At 50.8% G+C, this 18,397-nt stretch overlaps 1 protein-coding gene across 2 annotated transcripts in view; it reads right to left on the bottom strand.

The window, feature by feature from the left end:
- The window catches only part of Dpysl2 (dihydropyrimidinase like 2), a 119,340-nt gene that overhangs the window by 24,622 nt on the left and 76,321 nt on the right, over window positions 1-18,397 (bottom strand). For both annotated transcript variants that reach the window (XM_063234903.1, XM_063234904.1), the window contains exon 4: window positions 624-788. In XM_063234903.1, the coding sequence (XP_063090973.1) occupies window positions 624-788 (165 nt within the window). The remainder of the gene's footprint in view (window positions 1-623; window positions 789-18,397) is intronic.

The raw sequence follows: 18,397 nt of genomic DNA, 5'->3' as shown, positions 1-18,397 counted from the left end.
CATGCTATTCTAGAACCCTTGATCAATAGGTGCTTCTTTGAAGGACAAAATTCAGTGAGGTCACAAGAGAATGACCCCAGGGGTCTCGGCAACAGCCAAGCCCTAGGAGACTTCAGGCTTTGCTGCACCAACCAACTCCAAGGTGCATGCTCACAAGTCCAGAGGCCCTCTGTGGTTGTAACGGTCATGCCTGCCTCCCTGGGAACCTTTCCCATCCCTAGAAATTTCACAATGGCAAAGATCCCTGAGGCTGTCTCCAAAGTGTCTTCTCACCTCCACCTTCCTTCCTGGAGGCCAGGGTGCAGAAGAGACTGCCCAACCCTCCTGGCCCACATGACTCCCTGGGACACCAGCCCCCCTCAAGGAGTCTCGATGGCTCTCAGCACTCCCCTTCAGCTCCCAGCCTGGCTCCAGAGCCCAGGTACCTCACACAGGGCAGCCAGAGTACCAACGGGGCAGACACTAGGCCCGCCCTCCGTGAAGGTGCTGCGACCGCGCCTGGTCAGCAGGGGCTGCAGCCCAAAGCCCTGGGTCCTCCGACGACTCCCACATCGCTGCTTCCCAGAGCTGTACCCATTTATGGGATGAAAGGGAAACGGGGCAGCCAAATCTGTGCGACCCACCGTGGTCCTTCACCAGCGCCTCCATCTCCTCCTGGATGCCCTTGTGCCACTCGGTGATGTCCACGTGCAGAGAGTAGTCGCAGCAGGACTTGCTGTCAGCCCACTCCCTCCACTGGTCGAAGGCAGCCAGCAGGCTTGTCCCAGGCTCTGGCACGACATGGTCAACTAGGAAGGAGCAGATGTTTGTCATCAGTGATAAGAATCCCATGCCACTGCCGCCAGGTATCCACCCACCCCTCAACCCCCGGAGCGAGGCTTCTTGGGTTCCCCCAGGAGATCAGGAGGCGACATCCTAACAATGCACTTAAGCTCCCGGTACCCAGAGGCAGAAAGCAGAAACTTGGCCCTGGTTGAGGCTCCAGTGAAACCGCTGCTGCCTCTGATCGGTCCCTCAGGGGCACTCCTTGGACAATGAGTCCTTATGGACAATGGCGGTATCAGATGGCTGTGCCAGGCAGCCAGACCCTGCTTCGTGCTGATAGCGCGGTGAGTGCCCCCCTCCCCAGACAGCCGGGCCCCGGAGACACTGGACTGCGGCCAGGCACACTGGGGCTCTCCAAGCTGGGCGACATCCCCACCCTCTCCGACTGCTCACGTGGCCACAGCATGACACCACTCTGTAATTGAAGGGGAATCTTTCATCTTAAGAGTTCAAAGCGCTTTGAGACTGCGGCCGCTGTTGTGTGATTATCGAGGTAGACTGATACTGACAGCAAAGGACCGTGACCTCCCGTGGCCCTGGCTCCACTGTTTACCTGCAAGACGCCCTGAAAACTACTCAAGTCTCCACTGCCCGGGTTTAAATGGGGACAAGAATTCCTGGCACACAGACTTGTTATGGAGATTAAATGAGACAGCATAGCAATCAACATTATATTGCTCTTTGATTTCAAATCCTCCCATGGCTTCCCTTACACTCCAGGTGAAGATTAAAGTCCCCAAGAAGTCTACAAGATCCCGCCAGCTTGACTCTAGTCTAACTCCACAAAGGGGCCCTAGCCTCTCTAACTTGCACTGTGCTATCCGCCTATTGTCTTTTAGTTGCTACAGTATCAGACTGCTCCCTCCAGCCACAGGACCTTTGTATATGCTATTATTATCTCTTCTAGGTCCTGAAGTGCCCTCCACCAGCTACCATGACAATGGGCAACATACTAGAACTATTATCACCCATCTTCTTCACAGAAAGCACTAATAAACTAACTAACATGATCTGTCAAGGTTAAATCACACATGTGCCAGAATAAAGACAAAACCCAGGACGCTGGATGCCTAAAACAATGAGCCGATTCTTCCTTAATAAAACATTAGATTTTCCACACCCAGGTAAAGAGTTCTGCTGAGTTCAGATTTCTGCAATGGATCAAATTTTGCAGACATTGTTCAAATGTGATCAGCTGAACGTGGCTTTGAGTATGTCAGAAATACGGTTATCTGATACACCAGTTACTCTGACAGGGGCACTGAGACTGTCTGTGTATACTGAGTACCACACCTCAACCTGTAAGAACACGCAATGACTATGCCAATCAAAACTATTTCAGAAGTTTTTAAATATGGCCACCTAAGTGAAATTATCTTTTAATAATAGTTTTTAATAAGTATTTATAAGTATTAGTATTAACCACAAGCATTTGTCCAGGGAAGCAGGAATCTGGAATCTGTAATGTGACATCATCTAATGAAAGTTAAAACTAAAGGACACTTTTAATGTAAGCCTATCCCACTGGTAAAATGCTAAGGCAGAAAATGATGAAACAATTCCAAGTTTTCTTTTGAAACTGTATCTCCAGGCTCCTCTAACAACCACAAAAACTCCACTTTGTAGCCATCACTTTAGACAGTCCCTGGCACATCCTACTTCCTCTCTCACTCTCTTGCAAGCCACCACCCAACCAAGCAGCCATCGGGTCTTCTGAACCTCTGATCAGGTACCGCAGAGTCGAATTCAGACTCGTTCCCTGGTCCAGCAGACCTGAGCTCCCTAAGGCATTCCCAGCCCCCTACACAGCCACCCTTGGGGTTCTGCACCTCCGTGGCCACACAGGCGCTGCCCACCGCAGCTTCTGCACAGTGGTGCCCCTCATCACCAGGCAGTGCCACTCTCCTCACAGGCCAAAGCTCTGTACCTCACAGTGACAGCACCATTTGCAATCATCTCCATAGGAGCACCAATCTGTCTGCCCGCAACCTCCTCAGAGCAGGGCCTGGGTGTCCAGACATGGGAAGAGCTCGATCCATGTCCTTACTATGGGAAAGCATGTTCCCACTGCACTTGCGCGTTCCAACAAGAACGATCCAGACATCCCCCATACTGGGAAGTCCTGGCTCCAAGACCTTGCCGCCACCACTGTCTACCCAAGGCCCTAGGCTCCAGGAGCCTTGAAATCCTCCATGAAACTGGCATCACATCTGCATAGGACCCATGCACATTCTCCTGGTTTTGGCTTTGTTGGGGCTTTGGGCGGGGTGCTTTGTGGCACTGAGGTTTGAGCCAGGGCCCCTCAACATACACCCCACCATTGAGCTACACTCCAGCCCCATCACAGATACTTTATACCATCTCTGGATTCCATGTCACACCTGATACAAGGCACGCACGTCCCACCACCACGTGGACTTAGCATCAGTGCTAGCTGCAAGGCATATTTCAGTTTTGATTTTTGGAAGTTTTCAGGAACTTTTTTTTGGCAAACCTTTTCAGTCTGGGGGTGCCTAACCCAAAGCTGATGGCTCTGTGGATATAGCACCCGCAGACACACAGAGCCACCTGCATACTCCCGAACCCAGCACCTGCCCCGTGCAAGCCCACAGCCCTGATGTCCTCCTCGGCCCCTCCCACCTCTGTTCCTGTGTGGGCAGACTGAGAGTGCCCCTCCAATGCACGGGAGGAAACCACCTTCTTAAAAACAGCAGTTTTTCTACATGATGCAATTTTGCTTTAAGTAGAAAATCTTAGGGAAACTACCAAAAATCTTAGGGAAAATTAGTATCACACCCAACACACTCCATACCGCCCTCCTGCAACCCCATCTACTCAGATTTGCCATATTTTTCTAAGTCTTTTTCCTATGTATTATATTCTGCTTCCATATTTATAGGCTCCCTCCTTCCCACAATGCATTCAAGTGAATTAAAAAGATGCATAAAATACAGAATTTGATCAACCAAAAATCAGGTTAGAGGAAACAAAACAGCAGTGGGCTAAGTGAATGAAGCCTGCAAGCAGGTGTGCTCGTGTGTGTGTGTGTGTGTGTGTGTGTGTGTGTGTGTGTGTGTGTAGACATGTCTGTATGCACTGAATGCATGTATAGGTGTGTGCATATGTATGTATCCAAAGATAGAGAGTATTCATGTTTGTGCATTGGTGAAGTTTAGAGCTAGGCTCCCCAGCCAAGGCAAAAAAGGAAGCCTGATATGTTCTTCAGATCTACTGCTCTGGGATTAAAAAAAAAATTTTTTTTTTCTTTTAAAAGCACCATGCAAACCAGGCTGGTGGCACACACCTGTAATCCCAGCTCTCCAGAGGCTGAGGCAGGAGGATCACTGTGAGGTCAAGGCCAGCCTGAACTACATAGTGAGATCCTGTCACAAAACAAAAAAAGGAATCTCTTCTCAAAGAGACTACAGAGGTTAAGACCTCATGCTCATAGTTACTGAATAATCCTTTCCCCCTTCTTGATATATGGTAGCTCTTTAAAAATGTTATTATTATTAGATAAATATTTTACATTTATGTATACAGTACATTACAGAGGGCGAAGTCCAAGTTTTGTGCCAGAGGTGCTTTCTTCTGTTCCACTTCTTTGCCAGTAGTAAACACGGCAGCTTCCTGGTGTATTTTAATATTTGGCCATAAACACTCCTCATTGTAACTCATTCTCTATTCTTACTTTGGGCAGGTGGTGTGAAGGATGGAACCCAGGGCTCCGGCCTGGAGCCACACACCCACAACCCTCCAGGCTTGTGAGACAAAGCTCACTTACTTCCCCTTCCCCAACTACGGGACAGAAGGTGGAGGGCAATTCAATAATCCCTCCACAAAGCCCAAGCAAGCACTGGCTGAAACTCTACCTCGGCCCATTGGCCCCTCAGACCCGAAGGACCACTGTGGAGGACACCAGAGGACCAGTGAGAGGACTCAGACCCCAAATCCCCAGGGACAGCAGAGCGCCCAGTGCTGGCTCCCCAGACGCCAGGGCACACGAGGACAAGCTGGGCTCCTTATTCAAACACAAGCTCCTGACTGTGGGTCCAGGCTGGGACCAGGTAACCTTCACTTCTAAAAGCAACCTGGGAGCTGCCGAGGACCAGTGTGAACACAGCTCCTGCACGCTGAGCCCTTCCCGGCTGCCCCTGCGCCCCACTGCATCCACATGCACAACGGGCGTGGCGCCAGACACACACACCAGAGCTCCCGGCTGCAGGGATGTGGCTGACACCATACCCCAACCCAGTGAGTCCCCACATCAGGGACCCCTAAAAACTAAGCATGCAGATGAGGCCAAGCACGGCGACACACTGAGCCAGGCTTCAGCAGCTCGCAACACTTGGGAGCGCGTCCCAGGAAGCTGCGCACGATTCCCACAGCCCTCTTCCACCAGAGCACCCCTGGGAACAGCAGCTCCACGGGAACAGGGCCGAAGGTCATGCTGACTTCCAGAGGAAGCAGCGTGGGCGTGGAATGCATAGCTGCCTCCAAGCCTCTTCAGTGACCTTCCAGAGCCACTGGCCCTGCACAAGGCATAGCGTGGCCACCGGGGTGCAGGTAAGAACGAACACCTGCCGACCTCTGCCACGAGCCCTGGCTTTCACTCTCTCCTTTGGGAAGCACAACTGGAAACTCCACTGAAGCACCCTGGGAGCCTGCGAACCTACCCATGAGGAGCCAGGAACACGCCCTGGGACAGTGGCCTGAACTGCTGTCATCAAAACACCACCAGCTATTTCCAGAGCGCTACTGGACACCAAAAATCCAAATTCCAAAAATGCTCAGAATCTGAAACGTGATTCCACAAGCAGAAGATGCCACACGTGACCGCCTGTGACAGGACTCAGCCAAATTGCAGGCACACAGGCAGGAGGGATGGTGCACTCCTGTAACCCCAACTCTCTGGAAGGCTGAGGCAGGAGGATCTCAAACCCCAACATTGCCTGGGCAACTTAGCAAGACCCTGTCTAAAAAACAAAAGAATAAAAAAGGGTCAGTGAAAAAGCTCATTGAGAAGGGCCTACATTTGATCCCCAGCACTACCACCAAAAAAAAAAAACCAGGCACATTATAATACAGTACACAGCTCCCTTCAGTCTGTGTGTATGAGCAGCATTTAACGAACTTCATGTTCGGACTTAGGCTCATTAAGATATGAAGATACTCTAAATTTAAAAACACTCTGACATTTGAGACACATATGGTCCCACGACTTTCAGATGAGATTTTCAATCTGCACTCCTATTGAAACTGTCAAAGGTGTCCCCATGTTTTACAGTTTGACTGAGACACAGTTCACACACTGTGAAATTCATCAAAGGGCACAAAGCAGTAGTTCAGGTGCATTCATAGATCTGTACAACCATTGCCGTGACCTCAATTCAGAACATCACTCAGAAAAGAAAGCCAGTCCCCACCAGCAGTGCCACCACTAATCGACACCCTGCAGCTTTGGATTTGCTTGGACTCGGCATCGCAGGTCCAGGGACCGTGCCCGGCTTCTTGCAGTCAGCATGAGGTCTGCAAGGCTCAATCTCCTGCAGCATGAGGTCCCAGCTTCACCCCACCCTCAGGCTCCAAGTGGCGTCGGCTCACCCGACACTGACAAAGCTGTAAGACACAAGGCTGCCCCTGAGAATTCAGGCGCAGGACTCCTTTAGAGTCTGCAGGATTTGAAAGATCCTAATTTTTTTAAACTCTTTTGTCATTTGCTTTTGAGACCATCATAATTTCACAGACAGTTTTAAGAAAGGACCCAGGACCCCTCAAGCCTTTGTGAACCACCCCTCAACTTCCTCTTGGGTCTCGATGTTTACTGTGTGGTCCTGGGGAGTGTTTCCCCCAGAGCTGACCTCACTCTCATCCACGGAGGAAGGGAGGAACCAGCCCACTGTCACCCCATGCAAAAGCTGTGATGGGCACCCGAGATGACAACCCCACTTGCAGAGTGGGGCTCTTGCCCACTTGAAGCTGGTGGTAGGCACCTGCAGCTGCCTGCACGGAAGGTCACCCAAAGATGGGGCTTCTGGAAAGTGGATCCTGGGGCAGCACAGCTCAGGGAGTTTCTGTTGGTGACATCCAGTAGGAAGAGATAGTCATAGGAGGCTGTGTCTCTCTTCTGACTCCCGCCCTGATGCCCCAGTCCCCATGAGGTGAGCAGCTCTCCTCCTCCTGAGCCTCCACCAGGCTTTCCCATCTAGGAGCCACGAGACCATGGACTGAGACACCACAGACCATGAGGCCAAATAAACCTCTCCTTCCAGCTGTGGGTGGTGGGCGGTTGCTTAGGGGACAAGATGGGGACCAAGCCTCCTTCTGTTGGCCAGGCTGTCTGTCGAGTGAGTCTGCTGGACGGAGGCAGTGCCTTCCTTCCAGGCTGCTGCAAGCGACCTGCAAGCCCGAGGCTCAGAGCCAGAGACTGAGGCTGGGAGAGGGCCAGAGCCAGGGCCTCGGTGGCACACTCGGGGATCACAGAACCTAAGGACCACCTGGAGGCCACCTCTGACTTTTCATGCCACTGCGTTTCCACAGCTGATTCTGGGCGCAGCACAGCCCCTGCTTTAGGGAACAGACCCCCCCCCCTCTCCTCTCCAGAATCTTACACAACAAGAAGGGACAACAGGACCATGCTACACTTCATGCCATTGTCTGCACTGACTGCAGAGCAACCCTGCTGCCCTGGCTCGGCAGTCTCTGCGCGAGTGACTGAGCAGGGACACGAACCTTCCCCCACTGGGTGCTCCGAGCACTCCGGCAGGGCAGGTTTACATCTCTGGTGCCACAGATGGGGTGCGGGGGCACCAGGGCTTGCCTACCACAATGTATATGCACATGTACACATGCACACATGGTGCCTTGTTTTTCAGCCTGCACTAACGACCTTTCTGTTCGCTGTATTTCTAGGAGGAGGAGCCACCCCAGCTTTCCCCTCACAAACCCCTACTTGTCCTCCAAGTTCACTGGGGAGGCAGCGAAGTTGCTAGGCCCATTGGGCAGCGGGGAGAGGACCCACCTCAAGTGCCTGAACACCTACCTAGGGCAGCGGATTAAGACTCTGTCAACCTCCAGCTGGCACCTCCTAAAACCTTCCTCTTCCAGGCCTGGTGCCACCTGCACACAGGCACCTGGCAACACAGATCCAAGCAGGCTAACAATCTCTGTGTGCTGGGAGGAAGGGTCATTTACAATGCACAGACCTTTTAGGAGTAAGAGGCCACAGGATAGGCAGAAATACACGCTGATGCATGGAAAGCCTTTGGGGAAGGAGTACAGAGCCTGGGGGGCCATCTGCAGGCAGCACGGGGTCAGGTCCCAGGAACACGACTGCCACAGCCAACCAAAGGACAGGGGCTGGACAGGGGGCAAGAGGACCCCACGTGACCCACTCACGGCTCGCTTAACCTCCAGGACTTGACTGCCACCCTGGCTCACTCAGAAAGGCTGCACGTGGTCAGCAATGCCCACAGGAGGATTTGGTCAAACCCACCCCTGAGAATAAATCCGCAAGAGTCCTCAGGGGGCTCGAACTAGCTGTGTGCAAGGACACCGCCACTCACCCCAGCGCCAATGCGCTGATAGGAAGAGAGTCTGGGAGACCTGCAGGACCTGGGCGGCTCAGGCAGAACAATTTCAAAGCTCCCTGAATGCACCAGTTGTTTCGCTGAAGAATCACCCAGAAAGGTTCAAAGTTGCACAATCAAGATGCTTCATCACCAGGATTAAATCCAGGCTGGAACCGCAATTCCCTTTGTTTTCTCTCCTCTTTATTAGGAGAAAACATTACCAGTAACCCCGTGACCCTAAAAACAACCACTAATCTTTTCCTATATTACCTTCCAGATCTGTCATGTACATTTATTTTATGGAGGTGTAATTACATGGCATGCTCACTTTAATCATGTGGGGTTTCTTCCTTAATAGCATGTTGTCTCAGAGTCTTCAAAATTCAAAGTTTTTAATAAGCGCTATTCTTGCAGGGGATTCACTGTCATTTATTTCCTAACCATTTCCCTATGGAAGAACTCGTGGGTTTTTTAGTTTGCCTTTTTATATATAAGTCTCCTGAATACTTTCATGCAAGTGGTATTCTCTGGAGATGTCCTACAGTTGGCCATATAGGGTGGACCAAGGCTCGTAAGCCAGATGACAACTATACCGTGTTCCAGAAGTGTCCCTGCTCTGCTCTGTCACCAGCAACCCATCAGGATGCCACCCCGCACAATGCCGGCACCCATTTTATTTGTCTACCTCAGATAAATGGCCCCTTTCCCAGAGCAGGTGAACCAGCTCTGAGCGACAACTCAGCAAGACCAGGACCCAGTGGCCTCTTCTTCCACCTGGGTCCCCGCACTCAAGTGCTGGCCCTTGTCCCCGCGCTTTCAGCCTGATTCCTGAGTGATTCCCCACGCAGCTGAGGTCTCTGAGCCCAGCAGCAGATCTGGCTGACCCCGTACAGAAAGAGGCTGTGTTCTGTTTCTGCTCCTGGTTTACGTTCACAGATAGACACGTACACGATGGGAAATGCTACCCCCAAGCAAGATGACAGAAACTCGTTGTGTGGAGAAGGTGTGGCACGCCCAGGGTGAGGACCTGCCGGGCTCACTCCAGCAGGAAGCTTCCAGCTCCAGGGCACACAGGATGTCAGAACCCTTGGCCGAGTATGGGGCGAGGCTTCTCTTTCCTGGAGTCAGACGGGGCACTCCGAACAAAAGACACATTGACAGCATCCCGTGTCCTGCATGGGTGGGACACAGACAAGCTTGGCCTCTGGCTAGCATCTCAATCCTGGAATTCCTCGGGGTGAAGTCCAGCAAGGGACTCCCAGGCCCTCAGAGGCATGGTCTCAAATCTCCAGCACGTGTAACAGGGTTGCAACTGTACCATCTGGAGAAGCTAAAATTCTCCCTCTTCTCAACCACCTTAGGAACAAGGAAAGTCCCCACCCTGTGAGAGCAGCCCCCCAAACCCTGACTGTGCACCCCAAGCTCACTGGGAACAGGGATGGAACCGTGCACGAGCCACTGGGAAGCTCCCGCCTAACCCCGGGTTCCAGGTTGCGACTTCAGAGCTGGCCTCACTGCTCAAAGCTGTCCCTGCCATTGACTAGTTCCAAGAACAGTGACAGTCCTTACAGCCTTGGATAGGCCCTCAGAGGAAGGGATCTAGGGTCAGGCTGCCTGAGCTTGCACCCTAGCTCTGCTGTGTAGTCTTAGGACCCTTTCCCCTCTCTGGGCCTCAGTTTTCTGATCTGTAAAGTGGGCATCATCATCAGACCTAGTCATAGAGTTGTCATGAGATAGTATTACCAAGGGCTCACAGCAGCAGGTTCTGTCTGAATCTGTATCAGATAAAGAAGCAATAGTGGGGCGCCTCAAGGACAGAGAGATGTCTGATGCTGTTCCCAGGGCAGGGCTCAGCTGGGCAGCAGGGGAAGGGCCTGAGGGGAGGCACAGGACTCAGGGAGAGACTGCAGAGGGCGCCAGAGGGAAGGCCAAGGTTCATGAGCCCAGGACAGCAGGGGCAGCAGAACTGAAAGGTCTCCAGCAGAATACTGACTGCAAACAGAGCCAACACGACACAAGCAGACGCTGACCATCAATCACAGAACCCCTCTGCAGACTTTGCCCCACTGGGGTACCGCAGCCTTGGTCCCCAGGATGCAATCATTCTTCCCACCAAATGGAGCAGCAGAGACAGATAATTCATTTCCCACATGAAGAACCCAATGCAAACCAGGAGCAAACTGCCAGGTAATGAACTACCCTCAAGGACAGAGGTCGCCTCATTAGCCCGAAAGGAAAATGAAGAAACCTGATCCCGCAGTCTGCTAGAGACCCAGGAAGCATCAACTCCATCTCCAGCAGGCATTCGGAATGTTGCTGCAATTTCCACTTCAAAAACCCCTAATGAAGCTGGGCAGTGTGGCACAGGGCTGTAATCCTAGCACTGGGGAGACTGAGTCAAAAGGATTTCTGAGAGTTCAAGGCCAGCCTGGACTCCATAGTGAGTTCAAGGTTAGCTTGCACTACACAGTGAGACCCTGTCTCAAAGTAAAACAAAACACCAAAGCCCTAAAGGTACTGCTGCCCGGGTTGGGAAGGGCCCCTCTTCCTTCCCACTCCAGTAGGCACCCCAGTAGGATAGGGAGGGGGGCTGAGAGCAAGCTCTCCACTCCACTTCCTGGGGCCTTCAGGCTTTAGCAAAGCAGGGCTCACCACAAAGTCTGCCAAGAACAAATCTCAGGCTATGAACAAATGACAGAAAAGGTGCAGAGCTGTAAGGCAGGACAGGAAGCCTGGGGATGTTGACAGGGCGGCCTGAAGATGCCCCAAAGGGAACGAGGTCAGCCCTGCCCTGGCCAGACTGGGCTCAGAGCGGCTCCACTTGAAAAGGGGAAGAGGAGAGGCAGCTGGCTGCGTGGGGCCAGAGGAGGTGGCGGGAGAAATCTGTGAGTAATGACATTTCCTCTGTTTGTCTCAGTTTTCGGTTGCCCTGAGCTACAGGACCACAGACTGGGTCCTGAGTAGCCAAAAATAAGAGATGACAGGGCTGTGCAGAACATTAGAAAAAAATAGTCACCTCACAGGGCTTCTACATGCAAAGCCAGGTCTGAGGGGGCTCTCCTTCCTGCATGTAGCTTCCTTAAGAAGGAAATCGGGGGGGAAATTTAAATTAAAAAAAGGGGGGAATCCAGTGATAAACCCAAGGACATAGTTTCCGCTGAGCCAGGACGCAGGCACACACCTACACACGGCATGTGCAGAACAGGGTCACAGGCTCCCCCAGGCTGAGGCCCAGGACAATAACAGGAACACAATGAGTAACTCAGTGTTTACATTTCCACTGAGGGCTACTCACAAACAAACCCTGGGACCTGAGCACAGTTGTGCTGTGAAAAATCCCAGCCAAATGCATGATGCGGTGCTCACGCCTGTACCTGAGGACATCACTTAAGGACAAGCAGTACAGGGTGACAGTAAAGACAAGAGCACTGCCTGCAAATAACACTTTAAATTGAACACCCAGGAATGTGGTCTGCTCGTGAATCACCACCAGGCCCCGTACACACGCTGCTGGGACAGCCTCACTGCTTAAAGACCAGTAAGCCAGGCATCCGGTGGTAAACACAGCTACTTGTGAGGCTGAGGCAAGATCACAAATCTGAGCTCAGCCTGGGCAACCTAGAGAAAACTCTGACTCGAAATAAAAAATACAAAAGGCCTAGGGATACAGCTCAATAGCATCCTTGGGTTCAATCTGCAGTACCATACATACAAAAAAAGAGGACCAGATCAGCCATCCAGCGTGGAGCTAGACTCAGAGACCAAAGCAACAGGCATCTGGTCGGCCACAGATCTGTCCGCCCCAGGGTTGCACAATCCCTCCCGCCCCCTCCACACGAGTCCAGAAGGGAAGGAAGGCCTGCTGATGTCATGTGTTGACTGGGCTCAATTTAGAGCCAACAGAATGTGATGGGTGTTTTCCTCCCAGGAACCTGGACTCCATTCAAGAACACAGCAAAACACAGAGCGTGACACCCGGAGACTCGGCTATGGCCACTGTGCCAGTGTGTGCTTCCCTTCCTGGAGGCGCCGGGCTGGGGACTCAATGGTCTTTTTTGTCCCCAGTTCATTAGCAAGACTCTGAATAGAAGCCAGTGTGTGTGGACACCCAGGCCTGCAGCCTGATAAGGGACCTGCTGCTCAGGGAGGTGTAATTGCTCTTTACAACCTGCGCCCTGAGGTCCAGGTGACACAAACCTTGCCCTGTGCAAACGCAAAGCCTTGCCCACAAAGCCTCGCCCACTCGCTGACAATCTGCTCTCCCCGTTCCGGGATGACAGGGAGAGGGGGGCACAAAACACAGCCCAGGGGACCTGTGCTTCCTGGAGAAGTCCTGGAAATGCAGAAACATCGCAAGGCCAAAGAGCTGGAACACTAGAAAGGATGGGGAAAAATTCAAGTTTCCATTACCCACCCCATCATGCAAAGATTACATGTGATCAATACACTTGTGAATCTCTATAGATCTCTTTTCCTACCCACTTAATACATTTTCTTACAAAATAATGGTAATTGTAATAGAAGAATGATATGGAAATTACATTTTCATAAATTTCTCTCTTTTTTTCTTTTTTTGAAATAGGGCCTCACTAAGTTGCCAGGTTGCCCAGGCTGAGCCCAAACTTGTGATACTCCTGCCTCGGCCTTCGCAAGCAGCTGGAATTACAGGTGTGCACCTCTGCACCCACTCTGTTGTCAGACAGCCCTTCCAGGGCCACCCCAACATCTGCACCAGCCAGTAGGTGGCCCACTTTTCCACAACCCAGCCCCCACCCCACCCCAGAATCTCAGTCTTCTTTTCATTTAACAACTTTCTTTTTTCCCCAGAAATGACAATTATTAGCGATGTATTTGCCTCAAGCATAATTCAGGGGACAGAAATGAAGTCCCAAACACAGTTTCATTGTTTTCCAGCTTACTGGACCCTCTTGAATATTTAAAGTTCAGGAGATTAAAAAAAACAGCTCATTGCAACTTTCATTTATATTTCATTTATTGCTCACTCAGTCCACAATAATTTTAAGCTTCAGGGTAGAATCATCTCTTTTCATGAAGACCTTGTTCAGACCTTTTTACTTTTCCTATTAAAGCACTCATCTTTTTTGGTAACAGGTTAAGATTGTGTACTTAAATGTGTTACGATTTTGTATTTAAATGTATCATATACTGCAATCCTAATTTCTATTCCTTGTTTCTTTCTATCACTTTATTGTAACAATGTTGCACAATGTTGCATATCTAATGACCCAGCTCTTACGATTTCTGCCTTTGACAAGATCCAAGTTGTATGCTTCTAAGTCTGCATTTCTTCCCATCTCTTCTCATTTGCTGTTTGACTCTCTGAATCTGCTATGCATGCTGTTATACAAAGTAAGCTTAAGGTTTCTTTGTTGCTCAAACGGTGAATAAATCCAGCGTAATTCTGTGACTGTTTTATCCGTTCGCTCTGGGTATGAACTGCTACAAATGTTTGCATCCCCTAAATTCGCACACAGTTTCTGCTTCCCGGTTTTCCACTTTATCATCTGATGAAGATGAACCTCCTGGAACAGCCACTCACTGCTCTCATGATAGTTCTATGGTTTGTTTTAGTATCTAACCCGTTGTGGTCTCTTAGTCTTCTTCACTGTGACCTTTTAAAATATATTCTTGGGAGTCACAGATATAACACAGCTCAGTGGCACAAGCACCTGCCTGGCAAACATGAGGTTGTGAGTTCAATCCCCAGGACCAAAAAAATAAAATAAAACAAAGTATGTCCTTGGCTCTTAATCCCATTTAATATTCTTCCGGAACATCAGAATCACTCAAATATGTAAAAACAAAAGCAAAAAAGCATCACCTTTGGAGGTTTTGCATTTATAGATTAATCTCCAAAGAACTTGTTTCTTGGTATGAGGTCTCCCTCCCCACTCACAGCATTTCTTTTAATTTGCTTGAAGTCTTCTCTTAGATCCCATCTGTAAGAACCTGTTCTTGTAATCTTTATGAGTTTTATATTTCACATTGTTACTGTCAATGAAATCTTTATATTTTCCCACTGGTTATCTGGGGCATATAGGAAAGCTCCAATTTTAGTATGTATTTTTTAATTGGCCACATTAATACACTCAGAACGAATATCTTCTTTAGTCAATTTTTTTGGCTATTTACGGTAAAATATCAATAATTCTGCTTTCCTTTCCTAACATTTCTACTTCTTCTTTTCCTTGTCTGGCGACACTGGCTAAGACTTCCGGAACAATAGGCAGACAGCAGTGGTAACAATGTTGCCTGATCCCTTTCTCTCAAGTGTTTCCTGAAATGGTCCAGTGCTTTTACCCAAGGCCTACGCTCTGCTAACCTGTTACAAAACACACTCAAATGGAAGACCACAGTTTCTACATATTCCCAACAGTGGAACAGCATGCCTTTGGGAAGCATGTAAGACATTCAATACCAAAGCAGACTAAAGGATGCAAATAATTCCTGAATGCGTCCATTTTCATTGCTATAACAAAATGCCTATAGCTGGATAACTTTATAGAGAAAATGGGTTTAGTTAGCACACAGCTTTGAGCCTGTAAGTCCAAGCCTGGGTAGCCCATGGGTTCAGCTTATGGCAAAGGCCTGCCTCACAGGAGACAGAGCACAAGAAGGAGACAGATCATACAGTGAGACAGGAAGCCAGGGAGCCAGTCAGGAGTCGGGGGCCGCTCTCTTGAGAACTAACTCAGCAGCCAGTGCTGAGCTCCAGCTCTGTGCTCCCTCTGCAGTCTCAAGTCAGGGAGGGCAGGCCTCTCATCTGCTCCTTCCCCTCCTCTTTTCCCAGCTGCTACCCCTCTTCCAGGAAGCCCTCCAGGACCACCCCAGTGGAAACTTGGCCATAGACCTCCCTGAATACGCATGGGCTTTCAATGCCTGCGCGTGACCCTCCAGGACGCAGTGACACCTCACTATCCAAACCTGCCCTGCTGACTCCTCACCCATTCTCCAGCCAACTGGCATAAATAGCCTCCACTCACTCAAAACAGGGGTCATGAACATGCTGCCGGTGAGAGGTGGCCATGGACACTTCATCAGGGCCCGCATCTTTCCGCTTTCCCACAACGGTGAGGACCCAGGTCACGCAGGCCCACACCAGGGAAAGACTTTAAAGATGAATGGGGAGGAAGAGGCAGCAGCCTGGGAGGTGCAGGACACAGAGAGGCAAGGGGGGCCAGGAGGGCAGAGGCAGGAGATGCAGGATGGCAACAAAGGCTGGGGACCACGTGAGGGATTCTGGGGCCCACTTGGAGAGGACCACAGGGTGTCCCAGAAGCAGAGCGGAGATTCAGCCCCCAAGAATGGCTTCCCTTAAAGAACCACACTATCCCTGATGTGGCTTTGCATAGCTCAAAGTGCTTTAAGGAGGGAATCTTCCAAAGTGCACAGAAGGGGCCTTCCAGGAGGGGACTCGTCACTGATGGCGTGCAGTTGTCCACTCCAGACCTTGCACTGTGCATTCCACCCTGTCTAAGCTGCCCAGCAGCCCCAAACTTCAAGTGCAAAGCAGAAGACTGTGGCTCAGAACTGCCCTAGGATCCGGGATCCCCCTTCCAGGCACAGAGCAAAAGCAGGGACACAGGCTGTGGAAGCAGCACGTGCACAGCCCTGGCAGCCTTCCTCATTCTTGCTAAAAGATGCCAGACATGGGCGCACCCGGGGATATGCTGCTGGGTGCTGAGAGAAATAAGCCAGGCCCAAAAGGTCCAACACGGCCACCCTCCACTCCCAAGGAGCCCCTAGAGCAGTGTGATTCACAGAAACAGAAACCAGGGCAGCGGCTCCCTGGAGCTGGGGAGCAGAAAAGGGAATGGTGTCTAATGGGTGCAGGGCAAGACTCTAAACAGGTTGTGTGGAGGACCATTGTGCTGCCTTTTGTGACCAGTCTGTGTTATAGTGGGCTGGGTAAGCAAAAGAGCTCTCCCTCTGGGCCACATGGTGAGACTTCAGCAAATCTGAACTAGCAGTGGCAGCCGCCAGGACCAGCCACTGGGGTGAGCCCCAGAAAGAGGGCCCGAGGAACTCTAAGCAGGAGCCCCAAAAGCCTTGCTTTCCTGGGGTGTCCCTAATTTCTCAAGTATTCTGTGAACAACCCTGTATTTGTCACCATAGATGCCCCAAGGCTGGCTTGTCCATCCAAAATACAAATGACCGCCAGCAAATGATCCAGTGGGCTGGACCCACCATGGAGGCAGGGTGGTGTTGGCCAGGGGGCAAAGACACTGAGACCCTTCCACCTGCTGTGGGATTCAAAACAGCTTCTACAAGACCCAACAGTTCCTCTCCCAGGCACGCACCCAGGAGAAACGAGAGCCGTCCCCACAGAGAACTACCCACAGTGTACGTAACTCATTCACAACAGCCTCAAAGCGGAAGCCACACTAGTGCCACGGGCTGATGAATGGACAGACAAATATGGTGCTACGTGCAGTCTGTTGTGCAATTCATCCCTGAAAAAGAATAAAATAAAATCCTGGGACTATTCCGACATAGGTGAACCTTGACACTAACTAACATGGTTAGAAACTAACAAGGAAAGAAGGCGGTGCAAAAGTTCACGTCTTATGATTTTGTGTATATGAAATGTCCAGAGTAAGTACATTTACACAGACAGAAAACAGACTCACTGCTGTCAGGGGCAGGGGTGAGGGGACAGGCGGAAGGAGGAAAAGCCGCCAAGTGGCATGGCTTTCTTTTTTGGGATGTGCCTCACCTTTGTGCCGCTGTAACAGAGTATGTACTGAGCCTGGGCATTTATAAATTCTTACAATTCTGGAGGCTTCAGAAGGGAACTTCACGGTTGAGGGACCCACGGAGAGTGACCAGGTCTTCCTGCTGGGTCACGTGACGGCAGGAAGTCTCGGGAGCAGCAGAAAAGGCTGGACATTTCCCTCACGGGAACCCCATCAGCCCTTTCGGAGGAGGTCTGGTGTTAAGTCACTCTGGACTCCTCCAGGTCTCACTTTTAACTCTGGTGCCTTGGAAACGGGGTTCTGGACACACAGGGGGACACATTCATACCATGGCAGGGTGGTGAGGATGCTCTAATTAGACAGTGGCTATGGTGACACAACTCTGTGAATGTACCAAAAACAACTGCTCAAATGTGCATTTTAAAAAGTGAATTGCGTAATATAAATTACATCTCAGGTTTTGGGGGGGAAATGTTAAAAGTGTCAACATAGGTCATAGGAGCCAACACAGAAGGAAAGAGAAGTGGAGAGGGGAGAGGAGGGAAGGGTGAGTCCCTAAACTGACAAGGCTCTTAGCATCTTTTTGAAAAACCCTTAGGAAATTTCTAGGGAGAAACAGGAACAAGCTCTTACAAATTCCCCTAAAGAGAAAGAGAATCAAGACAAGAAAGAACCAAGTTAGTACCTGAAGGGGAAAAACAGTCGAGGAAAAATGACATTTCCAGGCACAGCCATCATCGGCAGAGGCCAGAGCCAGACACAGGGGCTGCATCAGGGGTCCTGATCACCTGACCTCCCAGAACCGAGACCCAGAGGAAGCCCAAACGCAGTCACAGGGGCCAAGAGCTCCTCGCAGACTTTCTGTCCCCAGGAAGAGAAGCTACTGCGTTTCCACAGGTTAGCACCCCATTCCACTTCAATTAGAAGGCTGTACCTACAGTGAACACATCTCAGCGCCTCTCAGCGCCCCCAGGAAGCACACCTCCCTCAGCTCTTCTCTGGCAAACACACTCCCTCCTGCACCTGACACCCCAAGTCTCCATGGGCAGGAGGCACCCCCTGGCCCAGGAAGGTGCTCCCCAACCTGGTGCACCCTGACTGGCCTCCACCATCACCTACCTTCCAGAATCTAACGTATTAACTCAGCAAGGTGAACCCGCCTCTCCCAAGGATGGAAACTGTTTCCATAGAACTCCTATGATTTGAGGTGTCCTCCAAAGGTAAAACAGTATTGAATCTCCAAATTCATACGTTAATGACATCTGGAGGTGGGGCTTTGGGAGG

The sequence above is a fragment of the Cavia porcellus genome, unplaced genomic scaffold (genome assembly GCF_034190915.1).
Source record: "Cavia porcellus strain 051 isolate PalLab524CR breed Dunkin Hartley unplaced genomic scaffold, mCavPor4.1 scaffold_24, whole genome shotgun sequence".
In the NCBI taxonomy this organism is placed as follows: Eukaryota; Metazoa; Chordata; class Mammalia; order Rodentia; family Caviidae; genus Cavia; species Cavia porcellus.
The sequence above is the reverse complement of the archived record's forward strand: the minus strand, read 5'-3'. Positions and strand labels throughout refer to the sequence as shown.